Below are 16,230 nucleotides of genomic sequence, written 5' to 3' on the forward strand. Positions count from 1 at the left end.
TAAAACTGATTTTTCTTCCTGTTTGATTTTATACAGATAATTTGGAAGCATCAAGGCATAAAATACCATCCAAAGAGAGCAGCCACATGATCCCTTCCAAAGCACCTGGAGTCAAAAATTCCCCATCCAGAATTTGATGTCTGGAAAAGGATTGTTTCCCCACATGGGCCATAATGTTATCCATTAGTCAGCAGGCCTCCCTGCAGAGGCCCCTCCAGAGGCTCAGAGGTTTGGGGTCCTGACTTTATTTTTTGTCCTGTCTTTTATTTTTTCCAAGTGAGCATATTTATGAGTTTTCAAACATAACTTTAGATTGTAGCCCTGGATAGAGCATGATCTGGGCATGCCCAAGCACCATGTCCATTGACTCCCTCACCACAAAGGGGCATTTCCATTGGCCTTTCCCTTAGGAAACAATGATGCTTCCTCAGCAAGTCCAACACATTGGACTTATCTTTATGTTAGCCTATTCTCAGGGTTAGTTTGTTCTGGAAATCAGTTTTTCTAGGTCTGTTTCCTTGAACTTATTGAAGGACCACTCTGCATTGACTTATCTGCTCACTTTTTCAATTTGATCCCATTCATTTCTCTTGTACTTTCCCACTTCTGAATCTCATTAGCAGAGAAAAGAGGAGCAAGAGGAGTGATGGCTGGTTCTGCCTTTTTTCTGTTGCCTGTTATCTTGATGTGGCCCACTGGGCAGGAGCACTCTCTTTTCTCTGATATTCTGTTTCCCAACGATGGCTAACACAAACAAACTCTGACCAGCCCATCCTTCTTCTTTCCTTTAGCATTCATGATAAGCCTCAATCCAGTATGAGCTTTAGTGCCTTGAAAATAACTAGAGCTTCAGGGTACATTTTATATTAATCTCTGCTCCCTGTCTTTGCTCCTGTGTGTGTATATCTATATCTATATCTATATCTATATCTATATCTATATCTATATCTATATCTATATCTATATCTATATCTATGTCTATGTCTATGTCTATGTCTATGTCTATGTCTATGTCTATGTCTATGTCTATATCTATATCATCTATATTTATATCTATATCTATATCTACATCTATATCTATATCTATATCTATATCTATGTCTGTCTGTCTGTCTATCTATCTATCTATCTATCTATCTATCTATCTATCTATCTATGTAGTTACATCTGCCATGACTTGATGAATTTCTGGGGGAGTTACCTCCCCATTGCTTTCTGACATATGAAAAGCAGAGCCTACAAAGATGGCAGAAAGAGTGGGGAAGGTTGGCATCAGAGGAACTTCATTCCTGAAATGGTTAATACAGATAAAAGGAGGCTGATTTAGGATTTTGTCAAACTCAGCAGAAAAAACAAGGTGTGATGAGGAGAGGATTGGTGAAGAGCAGGACTATAGATACTAGGTAGACAAGAATTACAAGCAAAATCTACTAATTTCCAAAAAATCGAGTAAAGGGCATGGGAAGAGAAAAAAGAAAAAACCCAGCACTCTAATAGGGTACATGTGGATTGGAGATTGGCTAGAAAAATTGTGATGAGTATAATATTATTTCATTGAAGAAATGACATGAGCTAATTTTAGGGAATTTTGGCTAGTGTGAACCAATGCAGAGTAAACCCAGGAGAACAAACCCTTCAAGAAGAGCAACAATCTAAAGAAAAATAACTTTAAAAGATTAAGAATTTTGACCAGTCAATGCAACATGCCTTTTTCCATATCAAGAGATATAAATAGGCAGTTTTCAGAAAAAGAAATCAAAACTATCAATAATCATATGAAAAAAGTTTTAAATTTCTCCTGACTAGGGAAATGTAAATCAAAAAACTCTGAGCTACCACCTTAAACCTAGCTGATTGGTCAATATGATAGTAAAGGAAAATAATAAATGTTGGAGGAGATGTGGCAAAATTGGGACACTAATACATTGCTGGTAGACTTGCTATTTGATCTAAACATTCTGGAAGGCAGTCTAGAATTATGCCCAAAGGGCTTTAAAGTATGCATGCCCTTTGATTCAGCAATACCACTACTGGGTTTGTATCCCAAAGAGATAAAAATGGGAAAGGTTCTGTTTGTACAAAAAAAAATTATAGCTGTGCTTGTGGTGGCAAAACAAATTGGAAAATGAGGGGGTTTCCATCGACTGTGGAATGGCTGAACAAATTGTGGTATATGCTGCTGAAGGAATATTGTGCAGCAAGGAATTCTAAACTGCTTGATTTCTATATGAACTGGAAGGACCTCCATGAACAAATGCAGAGTGAAGTGAGCAGAACCAAGAGAACATGGTGCATAGAATGTGAAACATTGTGGAATGATCCAATGTAATGCACTTTGTTACTCTATTGGTTACTATATCCACAGAAAGAACTGTGGGGGAAGAAATCCAGAAGAAAACATATGATTTATCACTTCTATGTGTGGGTATATGATTTGGGTTTTTGGCTTTAAAAGATGACTCTATTACAAAGGGGAATAATAGAGAAATAGGTTTTGAGGGATAATACATGTTTAACCCAGTAGAACTGCTTGTCAACTCTGGGAGGAGGGAGAGAAGAAGGGAGTGACTAGACAACAAGGACGATGTAACCATGGAAAAAGAGTAAAAATCAAATAAAAGCCATAAAATGAAAAACGAAAAGCAGTTCTAACTTGTCCTTCAATCCCAGAAATGTACAGTGTCAGAGACTTTGCTCCTGACTTACCAGGATCCAGCAGAAATATTAGACCTGGAGGCAATGCCCTGCTCTGGTGCCCCTCTATGGGATCAGTGGTGGAGGGTTCCAGCTCTTCTCAGCAGTTGTCACCAATTACTGAGCCCATCCTGGGTCCCTGTCCCTCTCTTTCCCAGCCCCAGCATCCACATTGATCTCCTCTGCTCCCAGCAAAGGGAGGCCATTTGTGTCTACAAACATTTAATCCACCATCCCTGACCCCTGTCTTGCTGGAGTCCTCAGGTTGTTGTCAGCCTCCATCTTGTGATGACTTTCTCCTTTCCCACAAACCCCCATCTCTAGCCACTGACCTATCTGGGATGCAGACACACCAACATCACCCCTCCTTTATTGGGCCATAATAATGGGGTGTCTTCGTTACCACAAAACTTTCCTTTTCTGGGCACACCTGCCATGCAAGAGGCCTCTCAGGTGCTCGTGGAACCTTCCTCACTTGTACTTTCATCTCCCCTCAGCCCACTAAGCCTCTCCCTGGCATTCCCACTGCTGTTCTTCCTCCCTGCTGTCTAGGAAGTGTCTCTTTGCTCCACTGAGTGTGTGCTTTCAAACAAAAGTCATGCCTAAGTCCATGGGATTCTGACTAATATCATTTTCACCACTGAGGGGCATGAGAGAGGAGTGATGAAGAGAAGCTCTAATAGCCCAAGTCTTGCCCTGGCATGGTCAGAACTCCAAACTGCTGAGCCTGTGGAGGGCCCTCTGCTGGGAGGGCTGCAGACTGATGGGTAACATTATTGCCCAAGTGTGGAAACTTCCCTTTACCATATATCACATTCTGGATTGTGAACCTTTTGCCCCTAGGTGCTTTGGAAAGGGTCATGTGGCTTCTCTTTGGGTTGGAATTCATACCTTGAAGTTCCCAAATAACCTCCATAGAATCAACCACGAAGAAAAAGGAGTTTTCCTTAGAGTACAGAGGTCTAACGAAAACGTGACTTAAAAATTTATTTTTTTAGAATACTTTTCCATGTTTCCATGACACATTTTCTTTCCTTCCCCTCTCCCCCTCCCCACTTCTGTGGCTGACAAGCAATTCCACTGGGTTTTACATGTTTAAAACTGATTTCCATATTATCAATGTACCCCCAAGACTATCCCCATCGAATCATGTGAACAATCATCTTTTTCTTCTGTGTATCTGCTCCCACAGTTCTTTCTCTGGATGTGGAGAGCGTTCTTTCTCATCAGTCCCTTTGCATTGTCCTGGATCATTGCATGGCTGCTAGTAGAAAAGTCTGTTACATCTGATCACCCCACAGTATTTCAGTGACTGCATGAGATGTTCTGGTTCTGCTCCTCTCGCTCTGCATCACTTCCTGGAGGTTGTTCCAGTCTCCAGGGAATTCCTCCACTTTATTATTCCTTTGAGCACAATAATATTCCATCCCCAACAGATACCAAAATGTGTTCAGCCATTCCCCAATCGAGGGACACCCCCTCTTTTTCCAATTTTTTTGCCACCACCAAAAGTGCAGCTATAAATATTTTGTTCAAACAGAAGCTTTCAATGTTTGTTTGTTTGCTTGTTTTTTATCTCTTTGGAATACAATAGTGGTATTACTGGATCAAAGGGCAGGCATTCCTTTAAAGCTCTTTGTGCATAATTCCAAAGTGCCTTCCAAAATGATTGGATCAATTAACAATATACTTTCAATATATAATAATAATACAGATAGCTCTCATTTCTATAATGCTTTCTAAGGGTCAGGCTGGCTGCTAAGCAGTTTATAACTTGGATCTCCCTAAGGTGCTGCTATGATGCGACTCTGTGAGATGAGAGAACTGAAATGAAACTAAGTGAGTTGCCCAGCATATCTGAGCCTGGTTGGGAACTCATGCCTACTTGTCTCCATGCCTGGCTCTAACCACTGTACCACCTACCTGCCTAGGTAGCTCTATCCCTTGTACTGCAGGTCTTCATGTAAAGGGTCTTCAACACTTGTTGAAGATTTGGAAAGGGGAGTCTTGGTCAGGTGTGAGTGAGACAAACCCACCTTTAGGGTGACATCCAATGAGTGAGGAGGCGCCACTCCATAATTGTTGGATGGGAAGAGACCAGGCTCAGCACCCATCCCAGGCCCAGCAGCCTCCTGTGAGACCCAGAAACCTCCTTTAGAGGCAGCCCAGACAAGCTGCCCCAGCTGTGGGGGGAGGAGGAGCCCCTGGGACAGTGGGGGCTCCCTCAGCAGCTGCCTGGGCAGGTTTTTGTTCAGGGCTGGAGCACTGTGAGAGGCCAATTATTACTCTGCTGACAGTAATAGTGTCCGATGTCCTCTGGTTCCACAGCACTGATGGTAAGAGAGAAATCTGTCCCAGAGCCACTGCCACTGAACCGGGCAGGGACCCCAGAGTGTAGGTTGGAGGCCCAGTAAATGAGGAGCCTGGGAGACTGGCCTGGGCGCTGTTGGTACCAGTGTATGTTATTACTAATACTCTGAGTGGCCCTGCAGGACAGGGTGACTCTCTCTCCTGGAGACACAGCCAGGGAGGATGGAGACTGGGTCACTCCAATGGCCCCTCTGGAACCTGAAAGCAGAAGGACAAAGAAAAAGTCACAAATATTCATGTCTCCAAAGTACCGGGATGAATCACTGATGTAATGTAGTGAGGTAGATCCTCAGGTGCCAACCCAGACTGCCTCCTGACCCATGAGGGGACAGATGGCCCCTCTGACCCTCACAATCACCCAGAACCAAACTCTCCCCAGAAGGACAGGAGACAAGCAGGGCTTCCCAGGACTCCTCTAACAATTGCTCAGGACAGTCTCTGATCTTCCTCCCTCATCTGGGATGCAGAGAAGCAGGAGGCAGAACAGCTGAGCCTGAGACCCCATCATCTCCCTGTGCCTGAGCTCTGGCTCCCCAGCAGCTCCCTCCCAGCTGCCTCTTTATAGCTGCCCTCCTCAGCTGGCCTCATTTCCTCAGCAGGAGCCATGCAAACCAGGAGGGTGTGGTGGGGGGCAGTTTGGTGCCTGGTGGCAGGAGTTGTTTCTGCTTAAAGGGCAGGTTTCACTGATGCTGCTCTCTTTGTAGATCAGAGTTTTGATCTAAGTTAGGAACAGCAGCCTCTTTCCAGAACCCTGTGATGGACTATCCCAGGACAGAGTGTGATTAGAATCTGTTACCCTAAAAACCATGATCCCCAGAATACCACATTCCCAGCACCCCACTCATTTCCTGTCATTCCATGCTGATGTAGTCAGGACAGAAATTTGGTGGAGTTCCATGTCTAGTCCTCTCTTTCCTTCCTGTGGAGGCTTTGGTGCAGCAGGGATTTTTGAACAGGTAGAAAAACTTAGTAACGTGGTTCTATTTTGTCAGGTAATAAACTTTATAAAATAACACTTGACACATTGGACAATAATTTAAATCTTGCAATAGTCAGAACCTTCTTTTTCCTCATTAACCAGGCAACCCTCTAGAATCAAAACTCAGAACCAAGAAGATTCAATCTGGTATTCAATCACTCACTTATCCCATGACTTCTTGGGCCACTGAGAATTCATCCAGCATTTGCTGATCTATCCATTCATGCTTCTCTTTATCCTCCTCACAAAGTCACATAGACAGTGCTATGATTGTCCAGTGACTGGGCAGAGATGCCGAGGTATTAAATTCAGTGCAATAGAATGGAAACTCTCAGGGGAAGATAAATTATATTTAGATTTTGTGTCTGTTTCTCCCATGAAAGGAAAAATATAAAGATCTAAATGTTGGGTGCCATGTTTGATTCTCCATCTACTTCCCTCAATCATGAGTAAATGAACTATTGCTGATGCTCCAAATAAACCTGGAGATAATCAGGAAAATTTCTCTTTGATCTGGATAATTTAGTCTTTCAAAGTGATGTAGGAACTCAGCATGACACCTAACCACTGTTGGATAGTCAATCACAAGTTCCTCTTATAAGCATTTCAGCCTCCAAGACTCAGAAGAGACAGAATCTGAGAAGTTACTGGAAATATATTGCACCCCTCAGACTCTGGAGGCGGCTGATTGGGCAGGGGAAAGACTGTTGGATCTGGAATTAAGAAGCCCTGTGTGACTCTGGGCAAGTCATTTAACTCCCCATTTGCCTCAGTTTTGTGAAGTATAAATTGGGCAAAATAATAGCACTCTGCCTCCGTTGTTGTGAGGATCAAATTAGATGATATTTATTAAAAACCTTTAGAGTACTTAGTAGACATACAAATATTTACTGATTTCCCTTCATCTTATAGATGGGAAAGTCACTTATCAAAAAGCAGCTCTGAGGGAAAATTGGAAAACAGTGTAGCAAAAATTAGGTTTAGATCAGTATCTCATACTCTATACCAAGATAAGTTCAAAATGGGTATATAATTAAAACAAAGAGTGAGAAAATTAGTCAATTAGAAGAACAAGGAATGCTATACCTGTCATATCTATGGGAAGGAAAGAATTTAAGATCAAGCAAGGGAAGAGAACATTACAAGATGCAAAATGAGTAATTTTAATTATATTAAATTAAAAAGGTTTTGTGCAAACATAACCAATGTGACCAAAATTAGAAGGGATAAAGCAAACAGGGAAAAAATTTGATGACAAAATTCTCTGACAAAATTCTAATTCCACAGACATACAAGGAACTAAGTAAAATGTATAAGAAATCAAATCATTTCCCAATTGACAAATGGTCAAGGGATATGAATAGGCCATTTTCAGATGAAGAAATCAAAACGATCAATAATCATATGAAAAAATTTTCTAAATCTCTCCAGATTAGAGAAAAGCAAATCAAAACATCTCTGAGGTACCACATCATACCTGGTAGATTAGTCAATATGATATTAATGGAAAATAATAAATTTTGGAAGGGATGTGGCAAAATCCAGACACTAATACACTGTTGGTAGAATTGTGAATTCATCCAAACATTCTGGAAGACAATCTGGAATTATGCCCAAAGGCCTTTAAAAGACTGCCTGCCGGGGGCAGCTGGGTAGCTCAGTGGATTGAGAACCAGGCCTAGAGACAGGCGGTCCTAGGTTCAAATCTGCCCTCAGCCACTTCCTAGCTGTGTGACCCTGGGCAAGTCACTTGACCCCCATTGCCTAGCCCTTACCACTCTTCTGCCTTGGAGCCAATACACAGTATTGACTCCAAGACGGAAGGTAAGGGTTTAAAAAAAAAAAGACTGCCTGCCCTTTGGTACAGCAATACCACTACTGAATTTATACCTCAAAGAGATAATATGGGAAAAATATGTACACAAAATATTCTTAGCAGCTTTCTTTGTTGTGGCAAAAAATTGGAAAAATGGGGGTCTCTGTCCCCCATCATTTGGGGAATAGCTGAACAAATTGTGGTATATGATGCTGATGGAATAGTATTGTGCAGTAAGGAATGATGAACTGCTTGATTTCTTTTATTTTTTTCAAACACTTACCTTCCATCTTGGAGTCAATACTGTGTATTGGCTCCAAGGCAGAAGAGTGGTAAGGGCTAAGCAATGGGGATCAAGTGACTCGCCCAGGGTCACACAGCTGGGAAGTGTCTGAGCTAGATTTGAACCCAGGACCTCCCATCTCTAGGCCTGGCTCTCAATCCACTGAGCTACCCAGCTGCCCTGAGCTGCTTGATTTCTATATGAACTGGACGGACCTCCATGAATCAATGCAGAGTGAAATGAAAAGAACTAAGAGATCATTGTATCCAGAAAGGGAAACATTGTGGAACGATTCAATGTAATGGACTTTGCTATTAGTAGCAGTGCAATAATGCAGGACAATCCTGAGGGATTTATGAGAAAGAACGCTATTCATATGCAGAGAAAGAACTGTTGGGGTAGAAATCCAGAAGAAAACATATGATTTATCTCTTATATGTATGGATATATGATTAGGGGTTTTGGCTCTAAAAGATGACACTATTCCAAATGTGAATAATAGGGAAATCGGTTTTGAGTGATAATACATGTATAAGCCATTGGATTTTCTTGTCAACTTTGGGAGGAGAAGGGAGACAACAGGACTATGTAACCATGGAAAAATGTTAAAAATCAAATAAAAGCAATAAAATGAAAAATAAAAAGTACCTTTAACTCGTCCTTCAATCCCAGAAATGTACAGTGTCAGAGACTTTGCCTCCTGACTTGCCAGGATCCATAAGGATTATTAGACCTGGAGGCAATGCCCTGCTCTGGTGCCCCTCTATGGGATCAGTGGTGGAGGGTTCCAGCTCTTCTCAGCAGTTGTCACCAATTACTGAGCCCATCCTGGGTCCTTGTCCCTATCTTTCTCAGTCCCAGCATCCACACAGATCTCCTCTGCTCCCAGCAAAGGAACACAATTTGTGTCTACAAACATTTAATCCATCATCCCTGAACCTTGTCTTGCTGGAGTCCTCTGGTTGTTCTCAGGCTCCATCTTGTGATGCCTTTCTCCTTTCCCACACAGCCATATCTCTAGCCACTGACCCATCTGGGATGCAGACACATCAACATGACCCCTCCTTTACTAGACCATAATAATGGGGATTCTTCATTTCTAGGCAACTTTCCTTTTCTGGGCAGAACTGCCATGCAAGAGGCCTCTCAGGTGCTCTTGGAACCTTCCTCACTTGTACTTTCATCTCCCCTCAGCTCACTAAGCTCGTCCTGGCATTCCCACTGGTGTTCTTTCTCCCTGCTGTCTAGGAAGTGTCTCTTTGCTCCACTTTGTGATTTTTAAATTTCCTCCATCTTGCTTGGTGTAGCACCCAAGAATGTGCACACCCACACTACACGGGCATGTGCTATTTAATGACAAATCAGAAATAACTAACTGCCCCCCTGCACTGTCCTAAGCTAAGCTTGAGTCACCATTGGCACGTGTGAGGTGCAGGAAAGGTCTCCAACTGCTGTAGTTAAAAGTTTTTATGTTAATATGTAGTTATTAAAGATTAAGAAATAAAGAATATGTGAATAAGAAAGTACGTGGCTAGGAGAGCGGAAAGGCCCATTCAATGTCGCTCACTACATCTTGGGAGACGTATGTCCCTAGAAGTGGAAGCCAAGAGAGAGAGAGACTGATGTAGGCGGAGTTAGTTTAAATAATAATTTCTGTTCTCAGCCCAGGTGGGAATTCAGGTGAGGTTACAAAGCATTCTGAGAAGTGGTCAAGGACTTCTGGGAATTGAAGTCCGGGGTTCAAATCTCCATTTTTGCAACTTGGTGTGTGCTTTCAAAGAAAAATCATGCCTAAGTCCATGGGATTGTGTCTAATTTCATCATTTTCACCACTGAAGAGCATGAGAGAGGACTGATGAAGAGAAGCTCTAATAGCCAAAGTGGAGCTCTGGTATGGTCAGGACCCCAAACCTCTGAGCCTGTGGAGCGTCCCTTGCCGGGAGGGCTTCTGATGGGCAACATTATTGCCCAAGTGTAGAACTTTCCCTTTACCATATATCACATTCTGGATTGTGAACCTTTTGCCCCTAGGTGCTTTGGAAAGGGTCTTGTGGCTTCTCTTTGGGTTGGAATTCATACCTTGAAGTTCCCAAATAACCTCCATAGAATCAACCAGGAAGAAAAACGAGTTTTCCTTAGAGTACCGAGGTCTAACGAAAACGTGACTTAAAAAAGTAATTTATTTAAGAATATTTTTCCATGTTTCCATGATACATTTTCTTTCCTTCCCCTCTTCCCTTCCCACTTCCAGAGATGACAATCAATTCCACTGGGTTTTGCATGTATTTCCATATTATCAGTGTTTGCAATAGAGTGATCATTTAGAGCCAAACCCCCAAGACTATCCCCATTGAATCATGTGAACAATCATCTTTATCTTCTGTGTTTCTGCTCCCACAGTTCTTTCTCTGGATGTGGAGAGCGTTCTTTCTCATTAGTCCCTTGGGATTGTCCTGGATCATTGAGTTGCTGCTAGCAGAAAAGTCTGTTACATTTGATCATCCCACAGTATTTCAGTGACTTCATGAGATGTCCTGGTTCTGCTGATCTCACACTCCATCAGAAGTTCTCTGTTAATCTGAAAACTTCCTTTGCAGAGAGGCTCATTTATGTGGTGATCGAATCATGACTACTTGAACCTTTAAATAACATTGTTCTTCCAAATCCCCTGCTGCCCTACTCTGACATTCCCATTTGGTTCTCTGTCCCTTGTCATCTAGGTAGTGTCTGGGTGTGTGGCATAAAGGCAGTATCTTTTTGCTTTCAAGACGACAATTCAATTACCTATGAATTATAAAGCATAATAAATTCCTTATTTTAATTTTTTAATGTTTGTTTTTCACTTGTGTTTCTCTAATCAAGACTATTTTAGATCATTTATTCTTTTCATTCTTTTTCTGCTGTAGTGTGTTTCAGTTTTCACAACAGTTTTTAGTAAGTCCTTATCTCAAAAGCTGGCATCATTGGGTTGCTAAAGGCCATTTGCTCCTCATTTATTCTATTGATCAAAGCTTCTGTATCTTAGAGAGTATCAGACTGCTTTGACGTTGACTACTTTTCTGCTGATATTTATGGAAATACTTTTTTGGGGGGCAACTAAGTGACTCAGTGGATTTGAGAGCCAAGCCTAGAGATGAGAGGTGCTGTATTCAAATCTGAACTCAAAAGGCTTTAGAGACTTCCTAGCTGCATGGCCCTGAGGAAGTCACTTATCCTCTTTGCCTAGCCCTTTGTGTATTTCCTCCTTGGAAACAATATACTATGATGATTCTAAGGCAGAAGGAAAGAGTTTAAAGGAAAAGAAAAGAAAAATTTTTCCTCATGTTTAGGTTTAGATAATATACAAAGTACAGTTCTGTGTATTTGGAGACAGAAGATCTCTAACAAGAGGGTGGGGAGGGGCAGTTTGAGGCTGGGTGGCAGGAGTGGGAGGAGGGACAGGGTTCACCTCAAAGGAAGTTTTCAGATTAACAGAGAACTTCTGATGGAGTGTGAGATCAGCAGAACCAGGACATTTCATGAAGTCACTGAAATACTGTGGGATGATCAAATGTAACAGACTTTTCTACTAGCAGCAATGCAATGAGGTACCCTCTTTGGAGACCAGATCTTTGGTCTGAGTTAGGGAACGCTCCTTCTGGAACCAGTGAATATCCTCTACAAAGGAAACTTTGAACCACATAGATACCAACTTGGCAATCAATCACCCATTTATCCAATGCCTTCTTTGGGCCCCTTCTGGAGAATTTGCGGCTGTATCACAGACCCTCCATTCATGCTTCTTTTTACCCTCCTCACAAAGTCACACAGACAGTGCTATGATTGTCCAATGACTGGGCAGAGATACCACGGTATTAAATTCAGTGCAACAGAAAGGAAAGTCTGGGGTGTGCGTGGAGGTTAATTATATTTAGGTTTTATCTCGGTTTCTCCCTTAAAAGGAAAATATTAAAGTCTGAACATTCTGTGCCATTTTTAATTCTCCACTTACTTCCCACAATCATGAGTAAAAGAACTTTCACTGATGCTCCAAAGAGGCCCTGAAACAATCTGGAAAATTTCTCATCGATCCAGATAATTTTGTTTCTCCAAGTGATGGAGGAACCCAGCATGTGAAGCTCCATTTCTGTGGGATAGTCAATCACAAGTTCCCCTTACAAGATCTTCAGCTACACTCATCACTTGGTCTCTTGGTTTCCTGATCATTAAAATGGGGATAATAATAGCACCTATTTGTAGGAAAGCATGAGAGCCACCAGAATACAGAAAAGAGAGGCCTGCAGAAGATGAATTGATGAAAGAATAGCACCCCTGAATCAAATAATACAGTTCCAGTAAGAAATACAGCCAGTAACACAGTGTAACAAAAGGAAAAATGCATTGGAAAGAGTAGCAGCCACAGTAAATCTATATATTTTTATACATAGCCTCTGCCTGTCACACGGTAAGGAAACAGAAACAATGTTTTTATAAATGGATACAAAATTTTCTATATTCTCTCTCAAAGACATTATTACAACAAGCAATCAATAAATCTTCTAGTGAAAAGCAAAACAAGATTTAGCAAACTTGGAATCATTATTCTTGTGCATAATGCTCACACCCATGCACGTAAAACACTTGTACACCTTATTTGCAAGCACGAAGATGTACAAATGCAAAAGCTTATCCCCATGCACGAAGAACACACATGTAATCTTACGTGCAGACATGAAGAAAGAGTGATAAATTCTGACATTCACCAAGATTCCATCTTACTTCCATGCTAAAGTAACTTTTCACTCTTGCACACATATGCAAAAATCTCACGTGCATTCAGGTTCACGGTTTGTTCATGTGTTCCCGGTTCCTGACTGATTTTAGCAGTGGATCCTGATTGGAAGAACACGTCTTCAATCAAGACTGGACGGTGGTGACTGGCATGTGGACCAGACGAAGGACCAGAGAGGAAGATTCTCTACAAGCAACATGAATGGACATGGAAGGACTTTGGAACTTTGAAATTTTGGAACTTTTGACCATGAGGACATATATGTAAGAAGGCGTCATACATGTGAACATCACATATATACGCATGCACATCCTACATAGCATAGGAAGGTATCTCATGGATTGGATAAGTATACAACATGCATATTTGCATATCAAAAGACACTGATAAAAATTTCTGCGGGAAATTCAAACAGATAAAAATATTTCTTATCTGCATGAGTTTGCACGGAAATTTAGACTGATGTACATATCTAAATCTATACTGAGTATATCCTATGGACACATGTACTTACTAATTAACTACCTTGCTAACTATATTAGAGTGATTTATTAATAGTCTAACCACTAACAATAGCCTAGTGGATTTGTTTAAGGCTTAAGTAAGTAGAGTCACAGAAGTTCTGAAGTATAGAAGTTAGATTGCATCATAATTGTAAGTTAGCATTCGTTAGTGATAGGAAATTTTACTTAGTGAATATACAGACTTTAGGAAATAGGACATTTGCATATTCTTAATGTTAGTGGAATTGTTGAGATGTTGTTAATTAACTTGTTGTGATGTAAAGAACTATGTTCATGTGAATTCCCTTACGTAAACCATTTTCCTATAACCCATTCTTAGCTTAGCATCTGGGTAGATAGAATAGCTAGGATGAGTTAAGATTTTTTTTATTTGGGGGGGGGGTGTAAGAGAATATTTAGGATAGCACAGGGTTAAAAAACAGATAGAGCTATTATAAAGGTAAGTATCATTGAAAATTGCAAGTTGCATTTTTTTATGGAATAAAAGGGGGGATTGTGGAAAAGACATGGAGAGAGAAAGGACTTGCAAGCCAGGTCATACAAGGAACAAGGCTGGGATCCTGTCTGTCAATCAAGGAGAAGGTTCCAAATGGAATGTTCCCAGGAGGAGGAGGAGGCAGTTGAAGCTGGCCAGGGGAGAGGATTCTCTCTCTCTCTCTCTGGGAGGGTGACTGACCAAGAAAGGAGACTTTGGCTCTCTGGAGGTTTTTCTGGCCAAGGGAGGCAAGTCTGGCTGTAGGGGGAAGAAGCTGAACTGATCTTGTTAGCTTTTGTCCCAGGCTGAAGGACCCTTGAGGGGGGCTTCTAAAATTAGGCTGAGACTTTGGTGGTTTTGTGGAGAAGAAAAGAAGATTTTAACTGCTGTCCTCCATCTCTCCGACTGTCCTAGAATCACAGCTGTGACTGGACTGAGTTCCCAAATTCCTCCTATCCCTTATTAAAGAGTAGCGAAACCCTCATCCCTCTTTCCTCAGTTCTCTATCCTGTTGTTTCCCAATAAACCCCTTACCTGAGAAAGAAAACAAGAGTATCTTCATAGTCCACTCAGGAGGGAAGGGCAAAGCCCTAAGCTTCAAGAAGAAACTGGGAGGGAGAGGCTAGAAGAAGAGAAGGAGGTGAGGGAGTGTGTGGGATCTGGGAGTGAAGGGAGGAGGAGGTAAGGAAATAGACTGATCTATCAGCCATCAATAGAGATTATAGGCAGACTCCAGAGCATTCCCCTGTGGCAGCGTCCCTCTATCTCAAGCAGCATCTCTCCTCTCTCCCCATTGTAAAGAGGCAGCCCTCAAGTGTCCCTCTACCAGCATCTCTCTCTAGAAAGCCAGAGTCTCTAGTTAGAGCAACAAGAAATAGTCACACAGATCATCCTTTCTATTACACCAGTTATTGTAAGGATCAAATGAGACCCTGTTTATGAAGGACTTGGGACGGTGCCTGGGACAATAGTAGGCATTTAACAAATTCTAATCATTAGATTTGCTGCCATTCTTACAAAGCTGTGAGATTATTTAATGTCAGCTTGGTAGAGGCTGTCTGGGGACAAGAATGGCTTAAGCCAGTTTTCTACCTGTGGGGCTTCTCCATCCACTAGATTTTGTCATTGACTGCCCCGTTCTTGGGTGACGTAATCAGATCAAAAGAGGAATCTTGGTGCTGCCCCACCATCTGTCTCAGGCCTGCAGACCTCTTGAGGCAACCAAGAGAAGCTGCCTCTGTCCCATCAGTGAGGAAAGAAGTAAATGAGCTAATAATGGCTCCTGGAGCAGGGCCTGGGCAGCTTTTTGTTCAGAGCTGGAGCACTGTGAGAGGCCACCTGTCTACCTGCATGCAGTAATAGTCTGCGATGTCCTCGGGTTCCACACCACTGATGGTCAAAGAGAAATCTGAACCTGACAGGGACCCCAGAGTGCAGGGTGGAAGCATAGCTAACAAGGACTCCAGGAGCCTGACCTCCGGGCTGTTGGAACCAGAATATATGGTTGTTAATGCTCTGACTGGGTGACCGTCTCTCCTGGATACACAGCCAGGGAAGACGGAGACTGGGTCAGCCCAATGACCCCTCTGGAACCTGCAATCAGCAACACAAAAATACCAGTTACAGATCATTAGATGCACGATAATAGAAGGGCAGGTCACTGTCATAAAGTTTTGAATTAAATTGTCCATCTCCAAGAGGGACAACATTATGTCTCTGTCCCTCACATTCAAACATTTTAATTCTCTCTGAAGGGACAAGAGGCAAATAATTGCTCAGAGCAGTCTCTGATCTTCCTCCCTCACCTGGGATGCAGAGAAGCAGGAGGCAGAACAGCTGAGCCTGAGACCCCATCATCTCCCTGTGCCTGAGCTCTGGCTCCCCAGCAGCTCCCTCCCAGCTGCCCCTTTATAGCTGCCCTCCTCAGCTGGCCTCATTTCCTCAGCAGGAGCCCTGCAAAAGAAGATGGAGGGAGTTTGGGGCTGAGTGGCTGGAGTGGGAGGAGAGACAGCTTTCCACTCAAAAGGCAGATTTCACTGATGCTGCCCTCTCTGGAGATCAGATCTTTGGCCTCAGTTAGGGACAGCAGCCTCCTTGTGGAAGTCTGAGATGGACTATCCTAGGATACTTGGAATCTTCCCTTTCCTTAGGAGCTTGGCAACCCTCTAGTCTAGAACCTCAGAACCAAGAAGATCTCATCCTGGCATTCAGTCACTCATTTATCCAGTGGCTTCTTTGGTCCTTTCTGGAGAGTTCATCCAGCATTTGCCCCTGTACCTCCAGCCTACTATACATGCTTCTCTTTCCCTTCCACAATA

At 42.4% G+C, this 16,230-nt stretch overlaps 1 gene segment (V, D, J or C); it reads right to left on the reverse strand.

Annotated features, from left to right (window-relative positions):
- Positions 1-4,180: 4,180 nt before the first annotated feature.
- Positions 4,181-15,766, reverse strand: LOC130457468 (immunoglobulin kappa variable 3-11-like; the record flags this gene model as incomplete). The annotated part of the segment is given in 3 exon segments: positions 4,181-4,212; positions 4,966-5,262; positions 15,718-15,766. Coding segments are annotated over 3 exon segments (378 nt in total), but the record flags the coding sequence as incomplete, so codon positions are not given.
- Between the last annotated feature and the right edge of the window lie 464 nt (positions 15,767-16,230).

Source organism: Monodelphis domestica, chromosome 1 (assembly GCF_027887165.1).
Source record: "Monodelphis domestica isolate mMonDom1 chromosome 1, mMonDom1.pri, whole genome shotgun sequence".
Taxonomy (NCBI): Eukaryota; Metazoa; Chordata; class Mammalia; order Didelphimorphia; family Didelphidae; genus Monodelphis; species Monodelphis domestica.